At 46.0% G+C, this 26646-nt stretch overlaps 1 protein-coding gene across 8 annotated transcripts in view; it reads right to left on the bottom strand.

Moving 5' to 3' along the window:
- RIN2 (Ras and Rab interactor 2) overlaps nucleotides 1-26646 on the bottom strand; it is a 235537-nt gene that overhangs the window by 10738 nt on the left and 198153 nt on the right. For 7 of the 8 annotated variants that reach the window (XM_032420091.1, XM_032420094.1, XM_032420093.1 and 4 more), the window contains 4 exons: nucleotides 24061-24133; nucleotides 18570-18661; nucleotides 14204-15343; nucleotides 813-1118 (listed from right to left, as the gene is read on the bottom strand). In XM_032420091.1, the coding sequence (XP_032275982.1) occupies nucleotides 813-1118; nucleotides 14204-15343; nucleotides 18570-18661; nucleotides 24061-24133 (1611 nt within the window). The remainder of the gene's footprint in view (nucleotides 1-812; nucleotides 1119-14203; nucleotides 15344-18569; nucleotides 18662-24060; nucleotides 24134-26646) is intronic. The other variant, XM_032420095.1, reaches the window with a different exon arrangement.

Below are 26646 nucleotides of genomic sequence, written 5' to 3'. Positions count from 1 at the left end.
GGTGGTTAATACAGCCTGTGTTTTTTCTCTGTTGCTTTTCCATGAAGCAATTTTACTTAGAGGAAAAGTCAATCACAGGCTCACCGAAACCCCAGTACTATGCAGGGTCCAATCACTAGCCATGAATCATGGTGACTCCTGGGTCTATAAGAAGCAGAACTGAGGAAATCCGAGGACTTACTTTCGAACCATGTAATTCTTTTGTGAATTCAATGACATTGCTTCAGCAAATAAGGGAGAACCAATGAAATGGTTGTACTGAAGTCATTATCATTATTGACTGCTCCGTGTTTGACCCATGCTGGACGTAGATCATTGACACAAAACCTCACTGGCCAAAATGTAGTAATGATAATTGCTAATATTTCCATCGTGCTTGGGACTATGCCTGCATTGCCTCATCTAATCCCTGCTTTATGAAGGACAGGGTCAGATTCAATGACAGGTATAGAAACTTCAGTTTAGAAGTAGATTAAGGGAGCCAAAGCCCCATAGTTAATGAACTCATTCACAGAGTTAGGATTTGACGTCAGTCTCCAAAGACAGAAGCCGCATCCACTGCCCTGAACTAAATCTTTAACAAATCGGCATCACACAAGAATCTTGTTGCCTCAACAGCTACCTTTCTTGGTAATACCCATCTGTTGCAAGTGACCAATTTGCCAGACACCAGCGTGACACTTGTATTTTTTGTGAGCTGCTTGGTGAAATCAAGAGATCTAAACAAAGAGGAACTGGGAATCTGAGAGCTTGACATGTCCCCGGCCACGTCCCTGGCCCTGGTGGGAAATGCCAGAGCCTGGGCAACTCACCTGAGTTGTTCTCCATGACAGTGTAAATAAGCTTGCAGACCCTCAGCAGCAGCATGACTTTCTTCTCCGGTGAATACATCTTCTGCATGGTCATGAATTTGACTTTGATTTTCTCCACGTCCACAATATCAGGAGTTGGGGCGAAGACCCCCAGCTCCTGGGGGTTCCTCTGCCGCACAAGCTGCAGGTTCTCCTTGAGTTGCTTCCATGAGCCGTCGGCCATGTGGAAGTCCCTCAGCATGGCCTCCACATGCCCCTTGAGGGGCTTTAAGATGCACTTGTGCATGGCTTTTTCCAGCACCACATCTGCCAAAAAAAGTGCAGCTACTGTGACCATTGTCTGAAGGAAGAAGAAATGCAAGGTCTGCTTTCTCAGAATGGACATCTGCAACTCTGCATTGGCTACTGGGCAGAGAGGTTATCACTTCACACCTGCCCAACCAACAAAACTGAGCAGCGCCACCACTCCTCACACTCCAGCACATTTTCTGGAAAGCCGGGGAAAGTGAATCTTCCCTAATAAATTCTTACAGGTTTTTTTTGGTGTTTTGTTTTGTTTTGCTTTGTTTTTGCACAGTCAATACAATGAAATAGATTTTGTTTTAACTACTTTTATGCCCCCTCCCCCATGAGCACAGGTGAATATTCTAGAAGACATTCTTTTGACCCAGTCCCTCCACTGATCATCTGGTTGACAGGTAAATAAATATTTTCTTTTAAAGGAGAGAAGAGAGAAGATTTAAGATTTCTTCAAATATTTTGAGAGAAAATAAGTTCACCTAAATACACATATTACCTTAGATTGAATTCTGGACCCCAAATTTTTTATTTCATTTGCTATAAAGAGCATTAGTGGGACACTGGATGAAATCTGAATAAAGTCTGCAGGTTAGGTACTAGTGGGAACACTCAATCTGTGGTAATTTTACTATAGTTTTGTAACAAGATATCTGTTTTTAGGAAATACCCACTGAGCATTTAGGGGTAAAGGGACACAATGTCTGCAACTAACTCTGAAATGGTTCAGAAAAAAGAAGGGTGTATGTGTGTGCATGTAAATGTGCATGTGTGTGCATGCATGTGCAAAGAGAAGGGAGGAGAATGAAACATGACAAAGAGCTAATGTTCAGGGAATAAGGAAAAAGGGTAGACATGATTGCAACTTTTCTGTATGTTTGGAAATACCTTTAGGTGTGGAAGGCATTATTTTTCCCTCTTTCTTTGAATGGTTGCTCAATGAAGTAGCTTTCTTGGCTGACAGTAAAGTGACCATAAATCTGGAGATCCAGACTGATGATGACTTATATAATCATAATCTCTCTGCTTTTTCAACATCAGCTTTCCAATCTCAAATGTTTGCCTGTTCTCATCAAAGCTACCTGGGTAGCCAGACCTCAACTATGAGACTTTAATGTGATTCTGTTTTGGAAGCTCATGGATCTGCTTCCTTATAAAACTGGAAATAGTTATCTCTCTGGCTTTGGGAATGCCTGACATTGATTCAGATCACAATGCATCCAAATTACCACCTATTATTAGAAGGTCAGAAACAAAGAGAAATCTAAGCCGGATGCACAAACATGGGAAAAACAATTTTCCCATAACCGAAAGTTAAAACTCATGCCAAAGTTAATGCTGACCCCACAATGATCTGCTTCTCCAGCCCAAGTTTCATTTATTTTTTCCTCCGCCTCTATATCCAGGCGATCTTTGCTTAAATTTAGAGCTTTATATAGCTATAGAAGTCAAGGTTGAAGCAAAAGAGGTTATAAAGTAAGAAGAAAAACAGAATAAACATTTTCATTTGACATCTGGCACTGAAACGAACTACTTGGTTTATATTGGTTCTGTTGTGTTAATAAACCCTATGACGTTACAGCATCTTTGACTTTACCCTAAATGATCATTACATTGAAAGGCCAATGATAGCAATTGACACTGAGCTTTCAGTTGGGCTAGGCTGTAAGTGCTTTACTTATTAGCTCATCTAATTCTTACAACAACTCTTTTATTTTTGCAAAATACTAATATTATTTTACAAATGAGGGGGCAGAGATTTAGAGACGTCTAATGGCTTGCTTGAGGCTGCACAACTATTTTAAACAATCACATTGCTTTCCAAAGTAAATGATCTCTTAATTCTCAAGGTCAAGGCGCTTTAAAAACATTCACCTGTTTATTCCTCTCTATCTAAAGGTCACACAAGCCCCATTCATGGTTATAAGTGACCACTACCCTGTTAGAATGAGGTCACCAAGGGGGGCAAAATTCATGCCAATCAGTAATTAAGACTGTACATGAACATGGATAGCAGCGTGATTCATAATCGCCCCAAACTGGAAGCCATCCAAAGGCCCATCCCAGTGGAATGGAGAGAAGCATATATTCGTAGAATGGAATTCAGAAAATGGAATTCAGACAATGGAAGATTCATTCCATGGAAAAGAGCACACTGTTGCTCCTGATGCAACTGGATGAATCTCAGAGATACATTGCTGTGTGAAAAAAGCCAGACATAAAAGAGTATCTCCTTTAGCATTTCATTTATATAAAGTTCAAAAGCAGGCACAATTGAATCTATGATGACAGAAGTCAGGATGGCAGTCACCCCTAGGAATACATGAGGCTGTGGGAGGATCCTTCTGGGGAGATGGAGAGGTTCTATGTCTGGATCTGGGGGCTACCTGTGTGTGCTCATATGTGAAAATCTTTCAAGCTGAGCAGTTAAGATTTGTACATTTTATGAATGTAAGTTACAATAATTCCATATAAATCAAACCAACGGAAAACAACTGGAGACCAGCTTGAGATTTTTACCTTGAATCCCAAGGGCAACTTTTAACCTCAGGGTGAGCCTGGTCATCTCTGAGCCAGAGTGTTGACATGAATCATCTACACAAGGTTCTGTGCTGTTCCTGGGGGACAAGGGCACAAAGCCCATTACCAGTGAGCCAGAGACCCTCATGCAACTCATCTTTGCCACCCGGGAAGGACACTTTGTGCCATAGATTCCCACTCTCAGGAATGATGCTGTGGAACTCTTTTGTTAGGATGGTTAAAACCTGAGATCCATTGCCCAGTGCCCATTCTCTTAAAATCAAAAACAAAACAAAACAAAAGACCAGTGTTAGATTTTTTTTTTTAAGTATACTTCTTAAAGATCATAATTTAGAAATAAGACTGGTCTCTTTGCATTCTTTTCTAGGACTTTACTCCTAAACCCTGCACTCCTGAAATCCTTAATAGGCACAAAGAATAGAAAAAATAAAGTTCAAATAACAGGGATTTGGAACCCACCTGGTTCTCTCCAATAGGAAAAACAGATTCTGCTCAAAAAGCAAGAGGGAAAAATGATTTGGAGAAACAAAAAGAACAGAAAATCTTTCAGAATGTGGACTAGCCCAGGAAAGAAAAAAAAAAAAAAGAACAGATCGGTCACATTTCTTGTAAGTTACTACTACCTGTTGTTTTCTACTATCTGTGGTTGCTTAAAATCCAAGAAAACAAAATCTTTTAAACTGTGAGAACAATGATACTGTTCCAGACACCTTATATACACCGACTCTTCAAATACTCAAACAAACCCCATGGAGGGAGGACTATTCTGTGTTTCATTTTCTAGATGAGGGAACAAACCCGGGGAGATCAATACCACACAGCTCACAAGAAGGAGAGCCAGGATTCGAACCCAAGAAATCTGGTCCTGTCAATTGCATTTATCCACAAACAAACAAACATACAAAGGACAAGAAAATACTAGAGAACTGCTTGAAATACAGTGTTTTGAATTTTCGAAACCAAATGTTAGCTGAATGACCAAAATAAAATGAAGCGAATTTTCCGAAAATATTTAGATAGATCCTATCAATTATTCCCAAGGCTCATGCGTGAGGGGGAAATGGTAAAGACCATGGCAGAGGCTTAGATGCTCCTTGGCTTAATGAGCTGCAATGTAATAATGTATAGGAAGCGTACGATGTGTTGGCCTCTGGTGTGGTGGTCACTCCTTAACAGGAATGGAAGACAGAAGCCCTGTCTCTGTTGCTTCACTCTGACCGACAGCACAGATACCAGAGAAGGTCAGAGTTCAGACAGGGAACCATCACAAGACTGGCTCATGCATCAGCTTGAGTACTTCCTGCTTATCCACTGCTGCCTAGGGGGAAGTGAGAGCCCGGGAGGTTAAGGTGAAGTCCAGAGAAGGCGCGTGTCTTTGAAAGAACACTAGGAACAGGAGGCCTGGCAGCCAGCCCGGCTCTATCTTCCTAAGCGGCTTTGGCCAAGTCGGTTCACCTCTCTGTCATTGCCTCGAACTTCTGAACTGCCATCTCATTGCCCACAGAAGGCGAGAAGGAACTAGCACCCTGAATGATGGCCCAAACAAAACAAAATAATAAATGGCATTCTTCGGGAGATTCTAACAGTACCCAGAATCTAAGCGACATAATGTCCAAAATGTACAGGCTGCAACCTAAAGTTAGTTGACAAAGATAAAAGATGAGGTCACATGGCCTCTCGGTTTATTTGAGTTCTGGCATTCTGGTTGTTTATTTATTTTTTTAAAAGAAAGTGACAGAAATCGAAGTTACTGTGTGAAATTTCAAATGGTGAAGTTACACTTGTGTAATCGCTACAATGTGTTGAGCTTCCTCTGAACAGTTCTTATTCCAAGGGGGAGTCATCCGAGGGGGTTCTACGTATGACCCCCCTGTATGTTAACCCTCATGTCAGCAGTGGGAGGCGGGCCCCAAGGCCATCCTCATTGTGCAGGTGCACACGCAGCTTAGAAGTCAAATGATGCTCCCAGGGTGGTAGAGACGCCCCGCAAGCCTGTTGCTGGGGCCAACAAGTCAGACAGCGCAAGGGGCTCTATAAGAACAGTGAAACGAGCTGGGTATTTTCTTTTATGTGCTAACCTATCTTCCTTTGACTGCTTAATTGGATTAAGGATTAGAACTGACATTGACTGGGTGTCTGTGTGTTGCAAGCACTGTTACACACTTTACACAGATTTAGGATTTAAACCACTCTTCAGCTGAAATGAGTACATAATCCCTATTTGTTTTAGCTTGGGTTCTCCCAGAAGCCAACCTTGAGACAGGGACTCAAGTGTGAGTAGTTCATTTGGGAGGTGAGCCTGGGAAGCACTGGTAGCAGATGAGGGGAGTGGGATGGGAGAGAAGGCAGCCAGTTATTACTGGGGGCAGCTGGAGCTCAACCAGCTCAACCCCGTGGGAAGTCCAAGACACAGTGTAGAGCATGACTCAGAGGGGAGGCAGCTGAGGTATTTATACACCTGTTCCCTTCAGGCTCCGGGAGAGTGGAGAGGGCATTCATCTCCCAGCCGTTCCATCTGCTCTGGACAAGAGCTCTAGGGGCACGAGAAAGTGTCAGGCAGCATGTCTTAGGCACTGCCAGTTGGAAATCAAACAGGTAAGTGAGTATCCGGGGTGGGGGGGGCGCAGGCACAATGGTGTCAAGTTCACGTTACGTATGAAGAAACAGAGGCACAGAGATGTTAAGACACATGACCAAGCACACACAGCTCATCAGCAGCAGAGGTCCTGCCTGAGCTTATACTCTGAACCACCAGACGCTCCTGCCTTTAGGCTGAGAAATTTATCCATCCTGTCTTAGCAGAGCTGGGATGGGACACCCAGGCAGTCACAACAGAACTTTGCTACTCCTCTGTACCAACTACTCCTAAAAAGCAGACCACCTGGTGTTCAAGTGGCTCTCGGGTTACATGTGAAGTCCACATGAGCCGTTTTCTACTTTGTGACCTTGAGGGAAGAAGATGACTTTTCCAGGCCTCAGCTTCCTCATCTATAAAATGGGATCACTCACAGCTTCCCAGTGGGATTGCTGAGAGGATCGGGTGAGATCCCACAGGGTGAGCACTTCCTATGCACCTGTCCCCTAGTCAATGGGCAAGAATCACTGGCCCCCTCTGTTCCTTTTGAGTGCGGGGTGCATACTTTGGGATAGGGACTCCAGGTTTAATGATTCAGGCCTGTTTGGTTTTCTTCTGTGTTACCTGTGGTTTACTTGGTTGGAAGTGGGAACTGAAAGTGCTTTGATAAATTAATTGGAAAGCCGCCTGGCTTCCTGTCCATCTTTCTCCCTCGTGCCCTCTTACTCTTCCTCAGCCCCTCCCACCTACAGGTACAAAGGCAGCAGATCTGCAGTCTGGTCCTCTGGGTTTTCCGCCCGGAACTTGCCAGTGTTTTGTCACAGCCTCATTCTGTCCCCGTCTAATAGCTCAGACTCCCAGACGAGCTGAGTGCCTTTGGCAGTGGTGTGTCTTTCCACCTGACAGGTGGAGAGCTCCCAGCCCCATCTGGGACGAGAGATGAAGGGTGGCTTCGGTTCATCGCTGACAGTTTTTGGTCTACTAATTGGGAAGGCCGGGGTCACACTGCTGTCCCTGCTCTGTGTCTGCCTACTCCATACCCCTGGCCTCCTGGCTTGTCACACTGGCCTGCAAGTGTTTATGGCCAGTGTCTGATTTGATTGGTTGGTACCTGGGCTACAGAGATTGTTAAAGAGTTCGACTCTTACCCTGCCTGGAGTGATTTTTCTAAAATGCTTTCAACCACCCTAAAGACTCAGCTTCTGAGGGTACACCCCTGCTTTGCCCTCCCTTCTTTGCTCCCTATCCTCGTGAAGAAGCAACCCATGTTCTCACTGAAGGCAACAGTACTGCGGCCCCTCTGTGCCTCTGCACCTTTCCATATGCTGTTCCCTGTGGCTGGTGGGCTCCTTGCTTTTCCCAACATGGATTCCCATGCAGCCTTGTCTGTCCGCCTCCTCCCTACTCCCTGGGCCCCTGGTGTTCTCTGTGACCTCTGCCATGGCATAGAGCAAACTAGACCTCTCTCCTCTGAACACCAGACCTGGGGGTGCTCACATGAGCCAGCTGCAGTCCCTAGCCAGAGGCCCACAGCTAGCATGGGTTCCAGAAGTGACTTCTGAATTGAACTGAAAACGCATCCTTTGGGTGGCTTCATGAAAATTATGTTTCCTCTCCTTACCCCTGCAGAATACGGGAAGCGTGACTCTGGCAATGAAGCCATCCCCCAAGTGTGGGGCAGTCACCCCATCCCTGCAGTCTCCTGTCACCCTGCAGGGATGTCCTGTAACCTGGTTTGCTTTACATTTTGTGAGCAATGCATGCTTCAGCCCATAAATAACACAGGGCGCTTTATCATTTAAAGGAAGACCCCACCAAAATAAAGATGGCAAGCACTGCATGGTGATTCACTCATATTTTTGTTCATTTTGGTGGGCTTCGAGGAAAGGCATTATGGAAAGTATAGGTTATATTCACCTCATAGTTTATGTATAAAATCCGTGAGACTGGTTTCAGGACCTTCTAGTAAAAGGCCAGTAAAAACCAAAGCAGTGGAGGGGGCACCTGGGTGGCTCAATTGGCTAAGCCTCCAACTCTTGGTTTGGGCTCAGGTCATGATGTCAGGTCCTGGGATCAAGACCGATGTCAGTCTCCGTGTACAGTGGGGACTGTGCTGGAGAGTCTTTCTCCCTTTCCGTCTCCCTTTACCCCTGCTCTCTCTCTCTCTCTCAAATAAATAAATAAATATGAAAAACAAAACAAAGCAGTGGAGAAGAGCCCAACCTTCCTCACAGAAAAATTCGGAATAATTCACGTAGCTCCTCTGGCCTTGGAGGCGGAGCTGAATTCTAGCCTCATCCCTTGGCTGTGGGCAGCGCTTAGTGTCCTGCTTCTGCAGAAGAGTACGGAGGGGGCGGAGGGAAGAGCCGGCATTTTACAGAGCAGAACTTGGTGAGTCAGGGTAACAACATCGATGATAAGTCTTGTGGAGAGCAGGCCCCCTCTGGTATGGTGACTTCGCCACCACAGTCTTCCTCCCTCCTCATAAAATGGCCCAGAAAGGCAGTGTAGCCGCCCCACGTGGTGTGAGAAGCCCGCTACATGATTTGGTTCAGTCCCATTTGCACCCGGGCTTGACCTTGCTAAGCTTTCCTTTCCTCAGCTCTAAAAATGAGGATAAGGGGACCCCCCCCCCCAAGGCATTAAGGGGATTTAAGGGGCTTCTATGCATAAAATTGCTCCATAAACCATCAAGAATCACACACCAGTGAGGGATTATGGGGGCTTTCACTTGCTTCTATTAAAAACACAGTATGCATTTAACACATACTCTTGGACTTGACAGAGGGGCGGGCTATGACTTCTGGTTTCTAAAAGAAGCCCCCGAGCCTGGCCAGTAAGTGAGGATCTCCAAAGTGGACATTGTCCCTGAGAGGTAAGGTGGGGGGTGTTCCTGCCCTGGCCTGTAGACAGACTGGGGAAGCAAGGCAAGCCCGAGGGTGGGTCCCCGGATGGTGAGGGCCCCATCTACAGGTAAGAGCCAATCGGGACCATTCTGTTGGCGGGAGAAGAGTAGCGGAAAACATGTCCAACTCTTAAAGATTCAAATGCCTCCATTTCAATCAACATAGCCTTTCAAGTGGCCCCTTGCTCATGCTCTCAATCGCTGTAAGATTCCTCTTTTGCCTGGTGAGGTTTCTTGCCCAGCAGGTGCTGATCTCTCTCTTGAGATGGAAGATTCTCAGGATGTAGTCAGAAAACACTCTAGCACAGACATCTCCATGTGCCTTATTTTGTGATGCCATCCCAGTTCCCACCTTGTTAGCAAGGGCTCTCTTTCTCTGAATTACTGAGCTACCCATTTCCTTGCACAGAGCATAATGGAGTCGGGGACTTCTAACAGAGATCCTTAACTCCAGGGTTGTGACCCTTCTTTTAGTTGATATAATTAAACCAATTTTTGATGTCCCAAGGCGACAACTGTACAACAAATGATGCCCCATGGGAAAAAAAGAAGTGCTTCCTGCTGGGGTCTTCTATTTAAACTAATTTTCAAAACTAATGTAGGCATTTTTTTTATATCTTGTAAGAGGTCAATCTTTCTCCTTTCTCTCTACCCTTTGCTAACTGTACAAGGCCATTCGCTCCTTGCAGGTATTATGGTCACATGGTCTAGATCAGAAGTCAGATTCAAGGTTCTAATCTCATCTTGGCACCAATATGCCGCTCTGGTCACATCTCTCAGAATGATCCTTAATCTAAAAAGGAGCAGATAATTACTCAAGGGCTTGAACCAAACTGTGAAATAAAAATTAAAAAACAAGTCACACCAGATATTGAAGCTTGAGGAAGCAAAGTAGTTGTAATTGCTGCACTCCTAGGGAGTCACTTCAAGCCCCCTTTCTTATTCATGCTATGCTCTCTGGTGTATAACCACTTCTCAGTACTGTCCTCTATTAAAAAAACAAAACTCGCATGAATATGAATTGACTTTAAAGATACCTTTTCTTTACATAATTAAAATGTTCTTCAGAGAAAATACAAGTTTTAGTACATAGCAATTAAATCAAGCAGAACACTATTGTCTTGTTTTTTTTGCTATTGACTTTTAGGAATACAAACACTTGGCTTTTTTTAAATGGTTGCTGACAGTCCATGGTGGGCAGTTTGAGTGAAATAGAAAATTTGGGATGACTAAAATTTTTGGAGTTGGAGAAATTTTGTTTTCCTTGAAACAAACCTTGAAAACAGAGGGATTTCCCAAGATTAACGTCAGATCAGAAATAAAAATTGTTTTGCTTGAATAAAATCAAAACACTGACCACAAAAATGCAACAAGTTCTGCAGAGTGGAGATTTCACGATCAGAAGTTTTGAACTAATCTCTCCCATTGGTTGCAAAAGACTGGAGCAAGACTGGTATGATGGGCAAGCTCACCAAAGAGGAAACACATCTATGATAGAATAATGAGCAATGTCACACCCTGTCTCTACTTTACAGGGTAGGACACACCAGTCATGAGTATACCTCACTGTCGATGAAGTTACTGATCCCTGGACTTTCGCGTAGGACCTAAAAGTGTGTACAGTTTTTGTTAAAGCATCTGTTTGTCCTTTCTTGTACCACTTTGTGGGGTACGGGGGAATGAGAGTGAGTGGAGAGCTCTCCAGAAGGGAAACAATATGTGGCCCTGGAAGGAACAGGGGGCTTGACTCACCTGGGAACTCAGCATGTCTTATCCCTACTGGCTTCATTCCCCAACCAGGAGAGTGAAGCTGATGTCAATCAACTAATATTTGTTTATTTAAGACCTCGAAATGGCAGGGCTTTCTGACAGTGCTTTAAAGGGTAGTCTAAACAGAATGTAAATTCTCCATACTAGGACACAACCATTTAGAGTGGTAGTTTTTTTTTTATTTTTGAGACTGGCTATTTATCATTTTACACTCACCTAGAAAGTGCTGACTGAAAGGGCTGCAACAAGAGTATAAGGTGGCAGTGAGTGAGAGCTGCTTGGTGTTCTCATTGGCTTTTCTCTAGACAACTGAAGAACCACTCTCTGAAGAAGACAGACTAGCACCATTTCCAGATACTAAATGTAGACGCGTATGCACTCATACAGTCATTTTTCACATATGAATGACAGCTCTAATTCTACATGGGTTAAGCCAGTGAAATGCCCCCTCCATCTTCCTTGATTTCAGGATGGACATTCTGTAAATGCAGGCTTTAAATTTAAGTTCCCACCTCTTGGTTCAGAGCTATCACCTTCAGAAGTTGTGGGAAAGGAGGACAGGACTAGATTGGCATTCTTGAAAAGCCTTAGGAGCATTAGTAGACACCTGTCCAGAACCAACTTAAGGCTTGGTATTCCGGAGATGGCGTTCAAAGTGAATCCATTCAGAGTGAATCCATTAAAAGTGAATTACTTCCTCCCAGGAAGTGAGATATGGTAGGACCATGCAAACAACTGAGAAAAGATCTGGGTTGAATCCAAGCTCCCCTACTTATCACCAGTGAAACCCTCTACAAGTCACTTTTTATATTTTGGCCTCTGTTCTTGAATTTGCAAAACATGAACTCTATCTACATAAATGTACCAACCTTGAGTTGGTTATGGGGCTCAAAGGAGTGACTGTATTAACCAGTCTAGTAAACTAGTGAGCACTTCATGAATATGTAAAACACAGACAATTAGACTAAGTCCAGTGTTTTGTCGGCATCCTAACTGAGTGACTTACACATTGAAGGGGATCGGTTTTCTGATCATTAGGGTCACCTCTTTCTCTCCATTTGGGCAAGTGTTGAGTTTCTCAGGTTGACCTCTGCTCTGGTTCACCTTCCTCTTAATTTCAAAAGCCCAGCACATTCATTGTACTTTCAACACAGAACGATGCTTTCATGGGGGAGGCAACATGTGATGAGGTGCAAAAGTTTAAAAAACCAAAACAAACAAGCCAATAAAAAAAGTGGGGCAATGCTTAGTTGGCCACACCCACACCTCCATACAGAACTGTAGTCTGAGCTGCCTCAACAAGGGGTGAGCCTCCTCTTCCAAACGCCGCACCTGCTAGTGACTAGCTGGTGTGGCCTGGGGACAAACGGCTCCACCTGCCAAAGCCCTGCTTCTCCACCCCACAGGGGATGGCCGTGCCTGCTTCACGGGTGAGGCCAGGCCCTGCTGACACCACCTGGCTAGAACCCTGGCTCATGTGAGAGGCTCCAGAGATGTCAAAGTCCCTTCTTGTCATGACCTTAGTATAAAGAGGGCACGTTCTGCATGACCTTAGATTTTAAATTAAAAGCCACATCCTTCCAGAGCAGCAAAGTGTATGTTTGTTTTTGGAGAAAATGAGCCCTTTGGGCTCTTCAAAGAAGCTGGCAGAAGAGCCTCCCAGGGAACAGCACTCTGGTTGGTGCTTACAGTCTCAGCAGGGAAGGAAGGGAAGGCCCTTGTTCCCTCGGGAGCCTTGTCTCTGTGGGATGGTTGGCGCTGTGGCCACATAGCTCGGTGCTGACATCAGCTCCCGCCTGGCTCCCCGCACTGGGCTCCCCTAGAGGAAGCTTCTTCCACCGGTTCAGCGTCCCTGTGAATATGGCATGTGAGCTGGTCTCCCCTGAGAGGCAGGCTCTGGTGGGACGGGGCACAGGATGGCCTGGATGGCTGTTCCGCCTGCCCCTAGAAACCTTTCTCAGTTCCAAGCACACCACAAGGGCACATTCCTTCCAGCGTCTCTCCTCAGCAACACCCAGCTCTAACCCCGCCCCGTCAAACCTAGAGAAAACAAACAAGGCTTTGATTCCTTTGTGAGAAAATCAAAGAGCTGCTGAAACTTACTTAAAGGAGAAAGAGACAGAGACAGAGAGGGAGAGAGAGAAAGAGAAAAAGAGAGGAAGGGAGGGAGAGGGAGGGAGAGAGAGAGAGAGAGAGAGAGAGAGAGAGAGAGAGAGAGAGAGAGACCGCTCTACCACATACTGTTTACTACTTTCAACAGACCCAATCAGAAAGAAGAAATCTGGGTTTAGCTTTAGGAACTGCCTGGAAATATTTGCTAGCTCTTTCAGCTGTGGCTGCCCAGTGAATGAGGTCTCTGAAATTAGCCTTTTAGAGTCAACCTTCTGAAATTAAAAAAAAAATCCTTGCAACACTCTTTGCCCTGGAAAAAAGGATGCCTTGCCAAATTCAAATTTTCCTTGGCCAAAGTAACTATTAACAATTCAGCCCTTCGATGAGGTTATAAAGAAAATATTTCCTCTTGACTTTGGAGAAAATACCTTTCACGTGACCTCCAGATATGTTACTTATTTGAAAGATACACAAAATAAACTTGTCTTTTTTTTCCTTTTTTTTTTTCCCTTACTCCAAAACCCTGTTGTTTAAGGAATTCTGTGGCTTCAGAAGCCAGCAGGGCGTTTACCCTTTTGGTAGAAGGGTGACAGGATGGTGGTCCCAGGGGACTTCCAGATGTGGGTCTGTTGTGGTTACTGAGCTGTCACTTGTCACACAGTCATGGTCACTATGGAAACTCATCCAGCGGCACACCCGTGATGGCTGCACTCTTACAAACGTACACAATCCCTCAGTGGAAAGTGTCCTTCCCAAACAAAGCAGAGGAAAACACCCTCCCAGAAGACAGCACAAATACTTTTCTATTCAGGCACTGCCCGCAGACCCACTTTCATGAAACACGACACGGCCGTGTCACACACACAGCCCCAAATCAGGGGGGGCACCCGACCCTCAGAAGGCAAACTCTACCCCTGAACAGAACCATTCTGGGGTTTCCATCTGTAGCTCCCCGAAACACTTGCAGCAAGCCTGGCTTGCAGCCGGCGAGTCACATCTAAGGTGAGCGCTGCTTTAAGAAGCTACCGTGCCCTGCTGATGGGTGGAGGGCATGGAGTGTGTTGTTGTTTTGAACCCCAGAGAGAACTTCAGCCAAGAGAACTGCCACGGGATGCACCGTGCTATGAGGTGACGGGACTCTCTGTGTTTAATAAAAAAAAAAACAACAACAACAACCACGTGGGGACTTACCGATTTGGTCTTCGGGGATCAGCGACTCGATGGGGGGATCCAGCTCTGAGCTCTGAGCCAAATAGTTTTTCACCTGGGTCATGAACTGCCGTATGGTCTGCAGCATGTCGGTGCTGGACACGTGGCACTCCTTGTTCTCCTGCAGAAAGCTCACGTAGTCCTGCACCAGGCAGCCGAAGTAGGTGCACTTGTCCCGGGACAGCTCCGCGATCCGCCTGACCATGCGCTTCTCGGGGGTCAGGAAGGAGCTGAACACCCCGCTCATCTTGCGCAGCTGGGACTTGACCAGCTTGGGCAGCACGAAGGAGCTGTTCCTCTTCTTTTTGGACTTGATGGGGGGGGCCATGGTCTCCTGGTCGCTCTCTTCCTCGCAGTCCTCCAGGCTGCTGTTGGTGTCCGCCTCGTAGCCAAACAGGGGCATGCTGCGGTCGAACTCCAGCGAGTCGGAGGAGGAAGTGGAAATGCTCATGTCGCTCAGCCTCTGCCTGCCTCCACGCCACGGGGGCCGGGGTTCGGGACCGGCGGCCCTTGTGCAATCCCCCGGGGCCTCGGCAGGCGGGGCCCCACCTGGCCTGCCAGCTGTGCCCGGCCCCGGCTCCTCTGGCTGCGGCTCCCGGCCGGGACACGGCCGGCCGCCGGGCAACGTCTTTGCGCTGCCTTCCGCCTCGAGAAAAGAAGCCTGCTTCTTCAGCCGGGGTGGAGGGATGGGGGTTGGTTTCGTTCCAAGCTGAGCTACGTTCCCATGTTTGTTATGGTTGACTGTTTCTGGCATGCTCGCCTGGGTTTCAGTCCTGGACAGCTGCGGGCTTGTGTGGACACTATTAATAGCGGGTGGCGGGGGCCTGGGTGGGGGGGACCGAGGCCTCTCGGTGCCATTCGTGTTGGGAGTCCTTGTGCAGGGCCGTTTCAGGCCTCCACCGAGGTCCTGGCTGTGCACTTTCAAGAAAAGAGGATTAATAAAACACAGGGCTCCATTGGTCTGGCTGCACTCCAGCTCCGAAGGCGTCCTGGTTTTTATAGAATGCACTCCATTTATAAGGCAGAGCTGACGAGAGGCAGGACAAACACCGTCTGAGGAGAGAGGCCTATGGGGAGGTGGAGGGTTTGGGGGTTTGTTGTCAGCTGGAGAGCTCCAAAAATCTGAAAGTCATTATCAGTGAACACAAGAATGTAAATACAGTACTCTCGGGCCATTCCTTCACAAATTAAAAAAAAGCACACTTGCATGACAACACACGTCTTTGAAGGGGGAGGTGCCACACTTGGGTGTGTGTGTGTGTGTTTTTTTTTTTTTCCTTTTTTTTTTTGCTTTAACTGCATTCCCTTACTGGAAAGGGTAGAAGTGCTGCCAGGCCCAGCTGTGGGCTCACAGAAAGGCTCCAGGGTCTTTTCACCTTCAAAGCCCTTGAGAAGCGGCTTGGCCAACATACAAAGCCAGCCCAGGCTTTGCACAGGTGAGGAAAGGACTGGAACTGTTACAGAATAAGCCTGGAAAAGGCCATGGGGCTCCCCGACTTGCTTTACAAAAACTGAACTTACTTGAAAAGCAAGCCACCCTTTCCAAGCCACTTCTCCTGGAGGTCCCTTCCAGAGGACCTGGCAGTTCCCCTTTAATGGGCCGGATCAGCAGCTGGGCCTGGGGGATGTTACACAATCCGCTTGGGGTTTTACACGTTCAGCATTAAAATCCCAAAAGGAGGAAAAATACACTCATGGAACCCATCAGCAGAAAAAAAGGACGGCAGACCTATGCAAACGCTAAGTGCAAGTTCAACCGTTTATCGTAGTGGTTAGCTGCCCATACTCCCTAAATCTGAGACCTCCTTACTAGGGCAACACCCACTCAACAGTCTTCGGAGTAGTGCACATTGCTTATGCAGCTACGGCCCTATGTCACCCACATACGGGGCTCACACTTCCACACAAGTCGTGGGAGACGGTGATGGTGATGAACGTCATCTGTTGTGATTTCCAGTTGGATTAGGTTTATTCTCTTGCTACAGCTTTGTCTTGCTGTGTTTGCCTAAAATGTGTTTCTTTCCTACGGGCCCAGAATGGCTGATCATGGGGGACAGCAGGGAGGCTGGCACTGGGAGAAGCCCTTGTCCTGTCCTCGCTGTGTCGTAGACATGCCTGACAGTGTCACCTGCTTCCTCTCACCCTTCCTTTCCTTCCCTCTGGCTCTGTGCTGTCCAACGAGAGAGCCATCGAGCACTTGAAATCCAGCCATTGTGACAGAGGCATTCAATTTTAAATTTCACTTCATGTCGATCAATTAAATTTAAGAACAGATGTGCAATTTGATTACTGGCAAACTTTTAAGTAGTTTTGGAACTAGGGTATGTTATGTGAATGCAGTTTTTCAACTGTAAATTTAATGAAATCTAAATGCAGGTCATGTGTTTCTGATGAAAATTTACGAGATGTGCTGTAAGGATAAAATACATACTGGATTCCAACACTTAGGATGAAAAAAAGAATGTAAAATATCTCGTTAATGGCTTTAAAATACTGCTTTTATTGTATTTGTACTTTTAAAAATACTCCTTCTATGTTGAAATATTTCAGATCTATTACATTAAATAAAATAAATTATAAAAATTAATTTCACCTGTGTCTCTTTAATTTTCTTTAATGGGGCTACTAGAAAATTTAAAATTACACACTGGCTTGCCACGTATGCATTTCCCTTGCCCAAGTGTAAGGTCTGGGTGGAATGGCTCCCACCACCTTTGGGTCCATCTTAGGCTTTTACTGCCACTACTCCCAGACTTTATAAGGTTTAGTACATTTATCGCCCATGTGCCTGTTTCTCCCATATGGACTACAGACCTGGGTGGGGGGGAGGAGAGGGATGGACACTATTAACTTTTGACTTCTTGGTGTGGAGCCTGTCACAGAGCAGATCCTCCAGAAACATTTGTTGGAAGGACAAATAAATGACGAACAGAGTTGTAGAAAGTGCTGTCTCTTCACAAAATGAATAATGTGTACACTGACAATTACAAATTGAGTATATATTAATTAGACCTCATTTGCTTCTGGTCAGTGGCCACGAGAACAAGGTATTTTGCATTTATCTTTGCAGGACACAAGCGCTGACGATGACACTTCAGTCCTTCAGCCCCGGCATGAAGCAGGCACTGCCCGCTGGCCACAGAACCAGGAGTTCCTGTGGGTGGAGATCAGCATCGAAAACAGACCTGGAGCAGGTCTTCAAGAGGCCTGCGATCTAGTTGGTTATATTCACTTAAATTCAAGAAATGTCTTAAACTCTCTCCAAAGGTGTCTGAAACTCCACTGCAAGAGATGGCGTAACTTTTCAGCAGGGACATTATCCTACCCTGGTATTTTTACCAGGAATCGGTTTCCCAATCCCGCTACCTAACTGCCCATCAGACAGGCCTCAGACACATGTAGCAATTCTTTTGAAGCAATCTAAGTTTGAGAAGGGAGTCTGAATCTATCTCCAGGCGTCTCATGGGTCCTAGGAGCCCTGGTATTTGCATTTCAGCATCTCAAATTTCCATTCCACTACTATGGCCTGGTTGTTATTCTTTTGGAAGACTGAAGTCCTGAAAATCTTAAGAGAATCTCCCCTTTCAATCTAGGGGGAAGGCTCCCCCCCCAGAGTTAAACCCACAAAGATTCTTCATGGCAATGGCACAAGGAAGTGAAATTGGGTGAAATGTATGTCCCGATCCATTGTCAACCACTGTCCAGAAGCATGATGTTGCGTTTAGGGGCGTTGGCAAAGGGGCAGGAGGGGGAAGCCAGTGCCCAGCTGGCCAGAGCGAGGATGCGTGGCAGCATAGGGGATATGACCCAGGACACCAGGACTGAAATTGAACAACAAGAGAGGAAGTGAGACAGATGTTACTTGAGATGCCTGCACGGTCAAATTCCCCAAAGCACAGAAGTGCTGTCAATGCCCGTGTGTTCTTCCAGAACAAAACTCGTGCACGTGAGATGTGCTGCGCTATTTCCCTTTCTGCCAAGCACCCCCTTTCCCAGTAGGATGCTGCAGAAAGGAAAGAAAGACACGACCCATTACAGAAGTTTGTGTTCCGTTAGGACTTGGATGTTTAGGGTAGCTTAAACCTGACGGGAGTCACTGGGGAGATGTGGGGGTGACCCGGGCGACCCAGGCAAATCGAGGGCTTGCCTCTGAGAGACAGTTCAATATTTGACTTAGGAAAAGACTCTCAGCAGGTGTGATTCAGGGACCTCATGGACCTGCAGGCCACGTTTTGCCACGGAGTTGGGGATTATTTTTCGATGGAACAGTGTATCACCAGCCAGCCTAACACTGACTCTGCTCCATAGATTCATTTCAGGAGAGACCTGGGCAGGGGCACCCACTTACTTAGTCCCAGCTGGGCTAGTTCTTCAAGCCGAGCCTCAGTCTTGGCTGTTGAAATGGCATAAGGCAACTTCAAGGTAAACGGCAGAACGTCCCTGATTTTTCAAAAGAGAGAATATTTGTAATTATATGTCTTGTTTCTATCTCTTGTTTGCATATCCATCCTAGAGATGTTTTAGCTTCAACTGAAATGTCCTAAGGAGATGTTTTAGCTTCAGCTGAAATGTCCTAAGGAGACACTACATCCTACCTAACCAGGCCTTGTCTTTACTGGGGATGGGACCGCAGGATTACTATTCTTGACTCTAGAAACACACTCGGGACAACCTGAGAGATGACAGGCTGACTGGTTTTGGTATCTGTAGTGAGGACCAAATTTCCTTCCTGGGGTAGTTGAAATGTATCTAGCGTTAATATCAGAATCCTTATGTTGGTGGATCTTACATATATACACATAAAACATTATGTACTCATTTGCTGCATGTTCCGAACATTGGGCCCCAACTCATTGAACAGGACTGTGTAATCCTAAACCAAGATTTATGATCTCACTTCCTTACACACGGCAGGTTCTCCACCACTATCTGTTGGTTTTACTTTGACATCTTCCAGCTAGAGCCCATGCGTTGTGCTTTGTGTGCTGGAGACAAAACTTCCTCTTGTTTTAAGGTAATGCTTCTCTATCTATAATGTACACACGAATCCCTGGGAGTCTTGTTTTACTGCGTGCTCTAATTCAGGAGGTCTGGGTGAGGCTGGACATTTCTGCCATGCTCCCAGGTGATGTTGCTGCTGCTGCCCCTGCACCGTGCTGAGTAGGGAGGCAAATGGAAATGACTTCATGCAACAACCCTGCCCCCAAGCAGCATGGGATCATGTGTGCACCAGCAAACACACGCACCCACCATCACAGACCAAAAGGCCCAAAGGAAGGAGCTGAGCGGAGCTGCCACCAGGGTCCTTCCACTGCCAGTGAATAGTGTCACCACCAGTAAGTGCATGGACCATGACCTCCTGCTTTCTCCAAAAGGGCAAAAGCAGACCTAACAAACATCTGCTCATTTTCATATACAAGGGATAAACATTGGTGATTCCCCGCTCCCCAGGGCTCACACAAGGCCTTGCCTGATACTGACAGGGAGAAAGCATGTTTCGAATAAATGAATGAATGAATATGCAATAACAATGGTGACTTATCCAAAAATAAATCTTTTTCAGTGGTGGTATTGGTCTTACAAAAAAAGAACTCAGGGGTGCCTGGGTGGTGCAGTCAGTTAAGTAGCCAACTCTTGGTTTTGGCTCAGGTCACAATCTCAGGGTCCTGAGATCGAGCCCTGCGTCAGGCTCTGCGCTCAGTGGGGAGTCTGCTTGAGGTCCCTCTCTCCCTCTCCTTCTGCCCCTCCCCCTGCTCATGCTCTTTCTTTCTCTCTCTCTCTCAAATAAATAAATAAATCTTTAAAAAAAAAAGGAATTCATTCCTTCATTCAACATCATCTAGGTGCTGAGAACGAACAGACAAAATACCCTGCCTGCCTGCATGGAGTTTCACTCCAGTGGACACCAAAAGACAATGAACGAATATGCAGTTCATAGAATACACAAGAAGGGGATGTATGCCACAGATTTTTAAAAAACGTGCAAAAGGGGAATAACAAAGAGTATTCAACTGAGAGTTGGCCAGTGAGAGTTGGCCAGAGAAGGCCTCATGAGCAGGCAGCATTTGACTGAAGATCTAAAGGGGGCCAGGGGGTAAACCATGAAAGAAAGAACTTTCTAGGCAGAGGGAGCAGCAGGTGCAAAGGCCCTGGGGTGGGAGAGGGTCTGGCATATATGAAGAACAGCAAGGAGGCCATCGTGGCTGAGGCGGAGTAAGTGAGGGACAAAATGTAGAGCTTTTGCCTGTATTTTGTCTACACAAGATGCTGTGAAAATTTCCATTGAAGAGAATAACTATCCCAAACAACTCATTGTTTACAGTAAGATTAGGCAACATTCTAAACTGAATCAGATTAAATCTGGATGACCAGAGAATTCTGGAACCCCTGAAGCTGTTGACAATGAATAACAAATTACTAAGGTCAATGAAAAGAGCAAAACATGAATACAATGTGATTTGTCACATGGCCTCTAATATACTGCTCACATAAATACTAGGGGTTGGCGGTCAGGAGGCGGCTCTTTCCTGAGTTGTCAAGCCTGGGTCACCCCATTTCCAGGAACCCTTTTGTCTGCCTCCAAATGGTGTGAACACCTCCTTCTTCTTGTCCACTTGCATCTGTTCTGGATGAAGCAGGCGGAGCCTCAGGGGATGGCAGCAATTGTAATAGCTGCTGCCCGACCCGGGAGAGGCAATGACTCAGATTATAGTCTTAAAGGAAGATTAATGGGAAGCAGAACTTTGTAACACCAAAGCATCATATAAATATATGTTTCTATGGCTGTACAAACTTAATTAAAATCTTCTTTCTTTAGACAATTGGGGGGAAAGCCACATATGACAAAACCAACCTATGTTTATTTTAAGCTTTTACCTTGCCTAATGCAGTACCCGGAGCCTAAACATCACATGGCTGGTTTTGGTTTTTCTTAAGGGCACGTATGACAGGAAACCATGCCTGTATTTCACTAATGGGTGGTTTTCCGCTTTGATCTCCTGGAAAATTAGATGTTGCGCATGAGTCCTCTTCCACTGCACTAGCTAAGGGTAAAACATAGCATCTCCTCACACACACACACACACACACACACACACACACACATACACACAGTCGCTTCCCTCTTACTTTATCCTGTTAAGGAAAGGAGCCCGGATTCTAAAACCTATGTAGCAGACAAAATAAAGCAACTTAGGTATAAATGTTTCACTCAAGAGTTTTAGGACACACATAATTTACTTTTGAACCTTTGCTCTAATGTCATGTTTCTAAAGGGGAGGAGACTAACTAGTGAGCACCTACTATTGCACCAAGCACTGTACCTCACGTCGGACCCACACAGCTCTGAGGTCTCCCATTCCGTGGATCAGGAGCGCAGGATAGCATAAATGTGGAGGTCCCTGCACCCACTCACAGAGCTAATGTGGAATTAAGTGGGGCCGGGAACCCAGGTACATTGGACCCCAAGGTCCATGGAGGGGCGCTGTACAGTGGCAAGATATGAGCTCTAGCATCAAGGCAGGCCTGGGTTTAAATCCAGTATCTGCCACATATTAACTGAATGATCGTGGGCAAGTGTCCCACTCTCTGAGCCATGGTGTCTTCCACGGTTGCCACGAGGATTAGAAATAGTGTATATGAGACCTGGCACCTATAAAGAAATAGTGTATATATGGGACCTGGCACCTATAAAGAAAGCCCCTGAAATTATCATTATACTTAGTCAGTGATAATGAAGAATTATTATTTCCTCTAGCCCTTTGCCACTCAAAGTGTAACTGTAGGACCAGCAGCATTGGCCTCATGACCTGGGAGACTGTTGGAAAAGCAGACTCTCAGACGCTGCCCCAGACCCCCTGAATCAGAACCTGCATTCTAACAAGATTCCAGGTGATTCTAGCGTGCAGAAAAGTTTGCAAGGCAGCGCTCTCCATGACACTGAGGATGCCGAGTGACAGGGAGCGACCAGGAATTCATGGCCAATGTTTGCATCTCATTTGTGTCCTCAGCCTGACTCTTCATGTACCTTCCTGATGTGGCAAGCCACATGCTGACTGATTCATGAATTCTCTAGCCTAGTGCACCTGTGCATATGCATTCTGGGGGACACTGGGGCTGAAAACCCAACCACTTTTTCTCTGTGAATACATTTATGGACCAGTAACCAACTAGAACATTTCAAAAATATTGTGGTCAGACTGGGTCAAATCAAGTACTGATGCCTAAGAACCCTGACTTAGGTAAACGAGTAATATAAAGCGTTAGAGGAGAAACAAAAACATGAAGAACTTTTGCATTTTTGAGGGAAAAAAATAGGAAAATGAATCTTAGGGCTCTCTGATCACAAAATGTCAACGTGGGGATTTTTCCATCAGCACCTTATATTGGTATCGTACTTTGTAGTGTAGAGAAGGCTTTCTTGTGCTTTACCTCCTTCAGCCATCAAACAGCCGTGGACAGCAGGTATACCAGTGTCATGAATACTGAGGGGAGAGATGGTATCTTTTGGGTGCTGCTGCCAAATACTGATTTATAAGCGTAACGATTTTTCGCAACAACAGGACAGTCAACAAGCCAACTCTGAAGAGTAAGCATTGGCCAACTTCACCTCTGATCAACATGTTAGTGTTGAAATTCACTTTTGGGAACTGGTTGGCCTCAAACCAGACCAGGTGTAGATTCCTGGGGCCAGTGGGGGCTTCTGCACTGGCTTTTTGTTCTCTTTGGGCAGCTGATACTCATCCTCACATAGGCCAAGGGCTCTTGCCCACTGGGTCCAACTCTAGATGAAGCCCCTTGGTTTCTTCCTCCGGGTACTCAGCACCGGATGCCCCCACTGAAAGTGCCTCCCCACCCTCAGGCCATTGACTGTGTGGCTTTGCCGGCCTGGTGACATCTAGGGATCAACAGCTCAGTGGCTGCCCCTGGGAGGGTCTAGCCCAACAGGTACAACAAACATCTAACTCCGTCTTTGAGAACTAACTTGATCCTTAAATTAATATAAAGGAAAGGAACCCCACATAAGCTTCTCCATTTCAGACTGGGATGGCTAGGAGACATGACCTTTGGAAACAACCCCGGAACGCATGCCTGTCTGCACTCCATCGGCTGCACCAGGCACACAGAGAAGCCAAGGGGGCCAACTGAGCCCTGCGGCCCTACATGGAGGCAACGTCAGCCTCTGCAGATGAAGACTATGGATTCTGAATCACCAAACGAACCCTCCATTTGACAAACTATGATGGCTAGAAAGGAAAGAAACGGGGAGAGCCTTCAACAACTCACAGCCTCCCCACACTTACTAACACGGTGATCTGGGGCTGAACTACTTCTAGTTTAACACAGTTGCTTTAGTTACAAAAAGGGCATGAGCACCAAGTGGGCGCACAGGACAGTGATGTAAGATTTATGGGCTGGTTTACGGAGCCTGTATTTCTAGCATGAACTGCATCCCCTGGAGAGTTTTCAGAAACATTATCAGTGACCTTTAAATGTTAGAGGTCTGCATCGTGGGTCCCTTTCTGTGTGTGCGTGTATGTGTACATGTGTGTGTATTTCCCCTGCTTGACAGGTCTAGGTGAAAGGAACCATGGGAACAGCTTGAAGACACGGGCATATTAATTCGGAGGGGCCAGGGTAGTATTCTGATCTTAAGCCTGGCAGAGGGGACTTGGTGATTGTTTTAATTCAGTAGCCAATCTGCCAATCCTTCTAGGGACATCTAAAAGGCAGCAAGCCTCCCAGACTCCTCTGCCCCGCTTTCATCAAGAAACCCCGGGGCTGTTTATACTGCATGCACCAAGCAGGTGCTTGAAATCATAAGAGGTGAAGAGTCTTACCTGCTGATGCAGTAGAAAGCAATGAGCCGGAATAAATCCGCAAAACTGATTCCTGAGCCTTCCAGGGAAAAGGCTGCAAAAGAGATTTCAGAAACCAGCTGAGTGTCCCTGAGCATTGTTCTGGGAAACGAAAGGCCCTCTGGTGTTGTCCGCTGTGTATGTAGGACCATCACTGTGCTCTCAAACCAACTACTGTGCGGCTTATCAGAACCAGCTGTGGGGGGGATGTGTGTCACCAGAAACAGGCCAGTAGAGAGTCCATGGCCTAGAAGTTCAGGCCCTGACTCATTTGGAGCACAGGCTCCAGTGCTTGGTAAACAAGACCAGCACGGGCTCAAATTGCACAACTATCTTTTTAAAAAATTCAAACACATGGGGCGCCTGGGTGGCTCAGTTGGTTAAGCGTCTGCCTTTGGCTCAGGTCATGGTCCCAGGGTCCTGGGATCGAGCCCCACATCGGGCTCCCTGCTCAGCAGGAAGCTTGCTTCTTCCTCTCCCACTCACCCTGTTTGTGTTCCCTCTCTCGCTGTGTCTCTCTCTGTCAAATAAATAAATAAAATCTTAAAAAAAAAAAAATTCAAACACAAAGCTGGGCAGGCGACAAGGGGCCATTCAGGTCAGCACGAGAGGCCATGAGCATACAACAGTGCTGGGGAAACACCAAAGCCCCCACTGCCCTTGACCCTCCTTGGGTGGACCTACTGGGTCACATTCCTCTCTTCCAAAACAGGCCACCTCTGGTTAAGACACAAGGCAAAAGGAGTACAAAGCTTGGAGGAAAACACAAGGTTCCAGGAAATTAGCTTTGGCATAAATTCAGTAGGGAAGATTCTAAACCCCATTTACTTCAAGTGGCCCCACCCGCAACCACCACCACCACCAAGTGCACAAGCTTCCCAGCGACCATGTGCTGGCAAGACGGTGAGCCATCTTGCACATCTTCCAAATGGCAGGACAGCGAGTGGTTTGACTTCAGATATTTATGTATTTGCCAACCACTCCTCACGCCGTGTCGGCCAAAATGCCACTCAGGCAGTCATCCTTCCAAAAACATTCCAAATAGCCTCGGCTTTGTGAAGATTTCCTCTGTTCCTCAATCAGATGCATTTTTCTCCCTCTTATAACACTCCATAACCTCATTCGTGTTGCCTGTTATGTGCGTATGTTGTCTCTGCTTATTTAGTATCTCTGTAGCACCCGCAAATGCACTTATGCCTCTACAGATGCACCATGACAGACAGAAACATACACGTGCACCATGACAGACAGACAGAAACAGAAACATACACGTGCACCATGACAGACAGACAGAAACATACACGTGCGCCATGACAGACAGACAGAAACAGAAACATACACGTGCACCATGACAGACAGACAGAAACAGAAACATACATGTGCACCATGACAGACAGACAGAAACATACACGTGCACCATGACAGACAGATAGACAGAAACAGAAACATACATGTGCACCATGACAGACAGACAGAAACATACATGTGCACCATGACAGACAGACAGAAACATACACGTGCACCATGACAGACAGAAACAGAAACATACACGTGCACCAAGACAGACAGAAACAGAAACATACACGTGCACCATGACAGACAGACAGACAGAAACATACACGTGCACCATGACAGACAGATAGAAACAGAAACATACATGTGCACCATGACAGACAGACAGAAACATACACATGCACCATGACAGACAGAAACAGAAACATACATGTGCACCATGACAGACAGACAGAAACATACACGTGCACCATGACAGACAGACAGAAACATACACATGCACCATGACAGACAGAAACAGAAACATACATGTGCACCATGACAGACAGAAACATACACGTGCACCATGACAGACAGACAGAAACATACATGTGCACCATGACAGACAGAAACAGAAACATACATGTGCACCATGACAGACAGACAGACAGAAACATACACATGCACCATGACAGACAGAAACATACACATGCACCATGACAGACAGACAGAAACAGAAACATACACGTGCACCATGACAGACAGAAACAGAAACATACACGTGCACCATGACAGACAGACAGAAACAGAAACATACGTGCACCATGACAGACAGACAGAAACAGAAACATACACGTGCACCATGATTTCACGAGCTGAGTAGGAGGAAGCCAATGTGGGGTAGGTTAACCTCTCTGAGCCTTGGTTTTCTCATCTGTACAATGGACAAGAATAGTACTTTCCCTCTCTTCCAGAAGGGTAGGAGTGGGAACTGAAATTTTTAAGAAATGGAGTAATTGTAGGTAGGTGATACGTCACCGAATTCTACTCCAGAAACCAATATTGCAGTGTATGTTAACCACGTCAAATTTAAGTAAAAAGAAAATAAATAAATAAAAGTAAACAAATAAGCAAACACCAAGATCTGGGCATTAGGTGTGCTGGTTCCTCCTGGGGTATTGCTTCTTTTAGGTGTTATTCTCTCAGCTGACAGACCAAATATATGAGTGTATAGTAACCTGTGTAAATACATGTAACTACAAATATTCCTTGTATGTAACCATCTGTATCAATATC

This window comes from Phoca vitulina, unplaced genomic scaffold, assembly GCF_004348235.1.
Source record: "Phoca vitulina isolate PV1807 unplaced genomic scaffold, GSC_HSeal_1.0 scaffold22, whole genome shotgun sequence".
Lineage (NCBI taxonomy): Eukaryota > Metazoa > Chordata > Mammalia > Carnivora > Phocidae > Phoca > Phoca vitulina.
The sequence above is the reverse complement of the archived record's forward strand: the minus strand, read 5'-3'. Positions and strand labels throughout refer to the sequence as shown.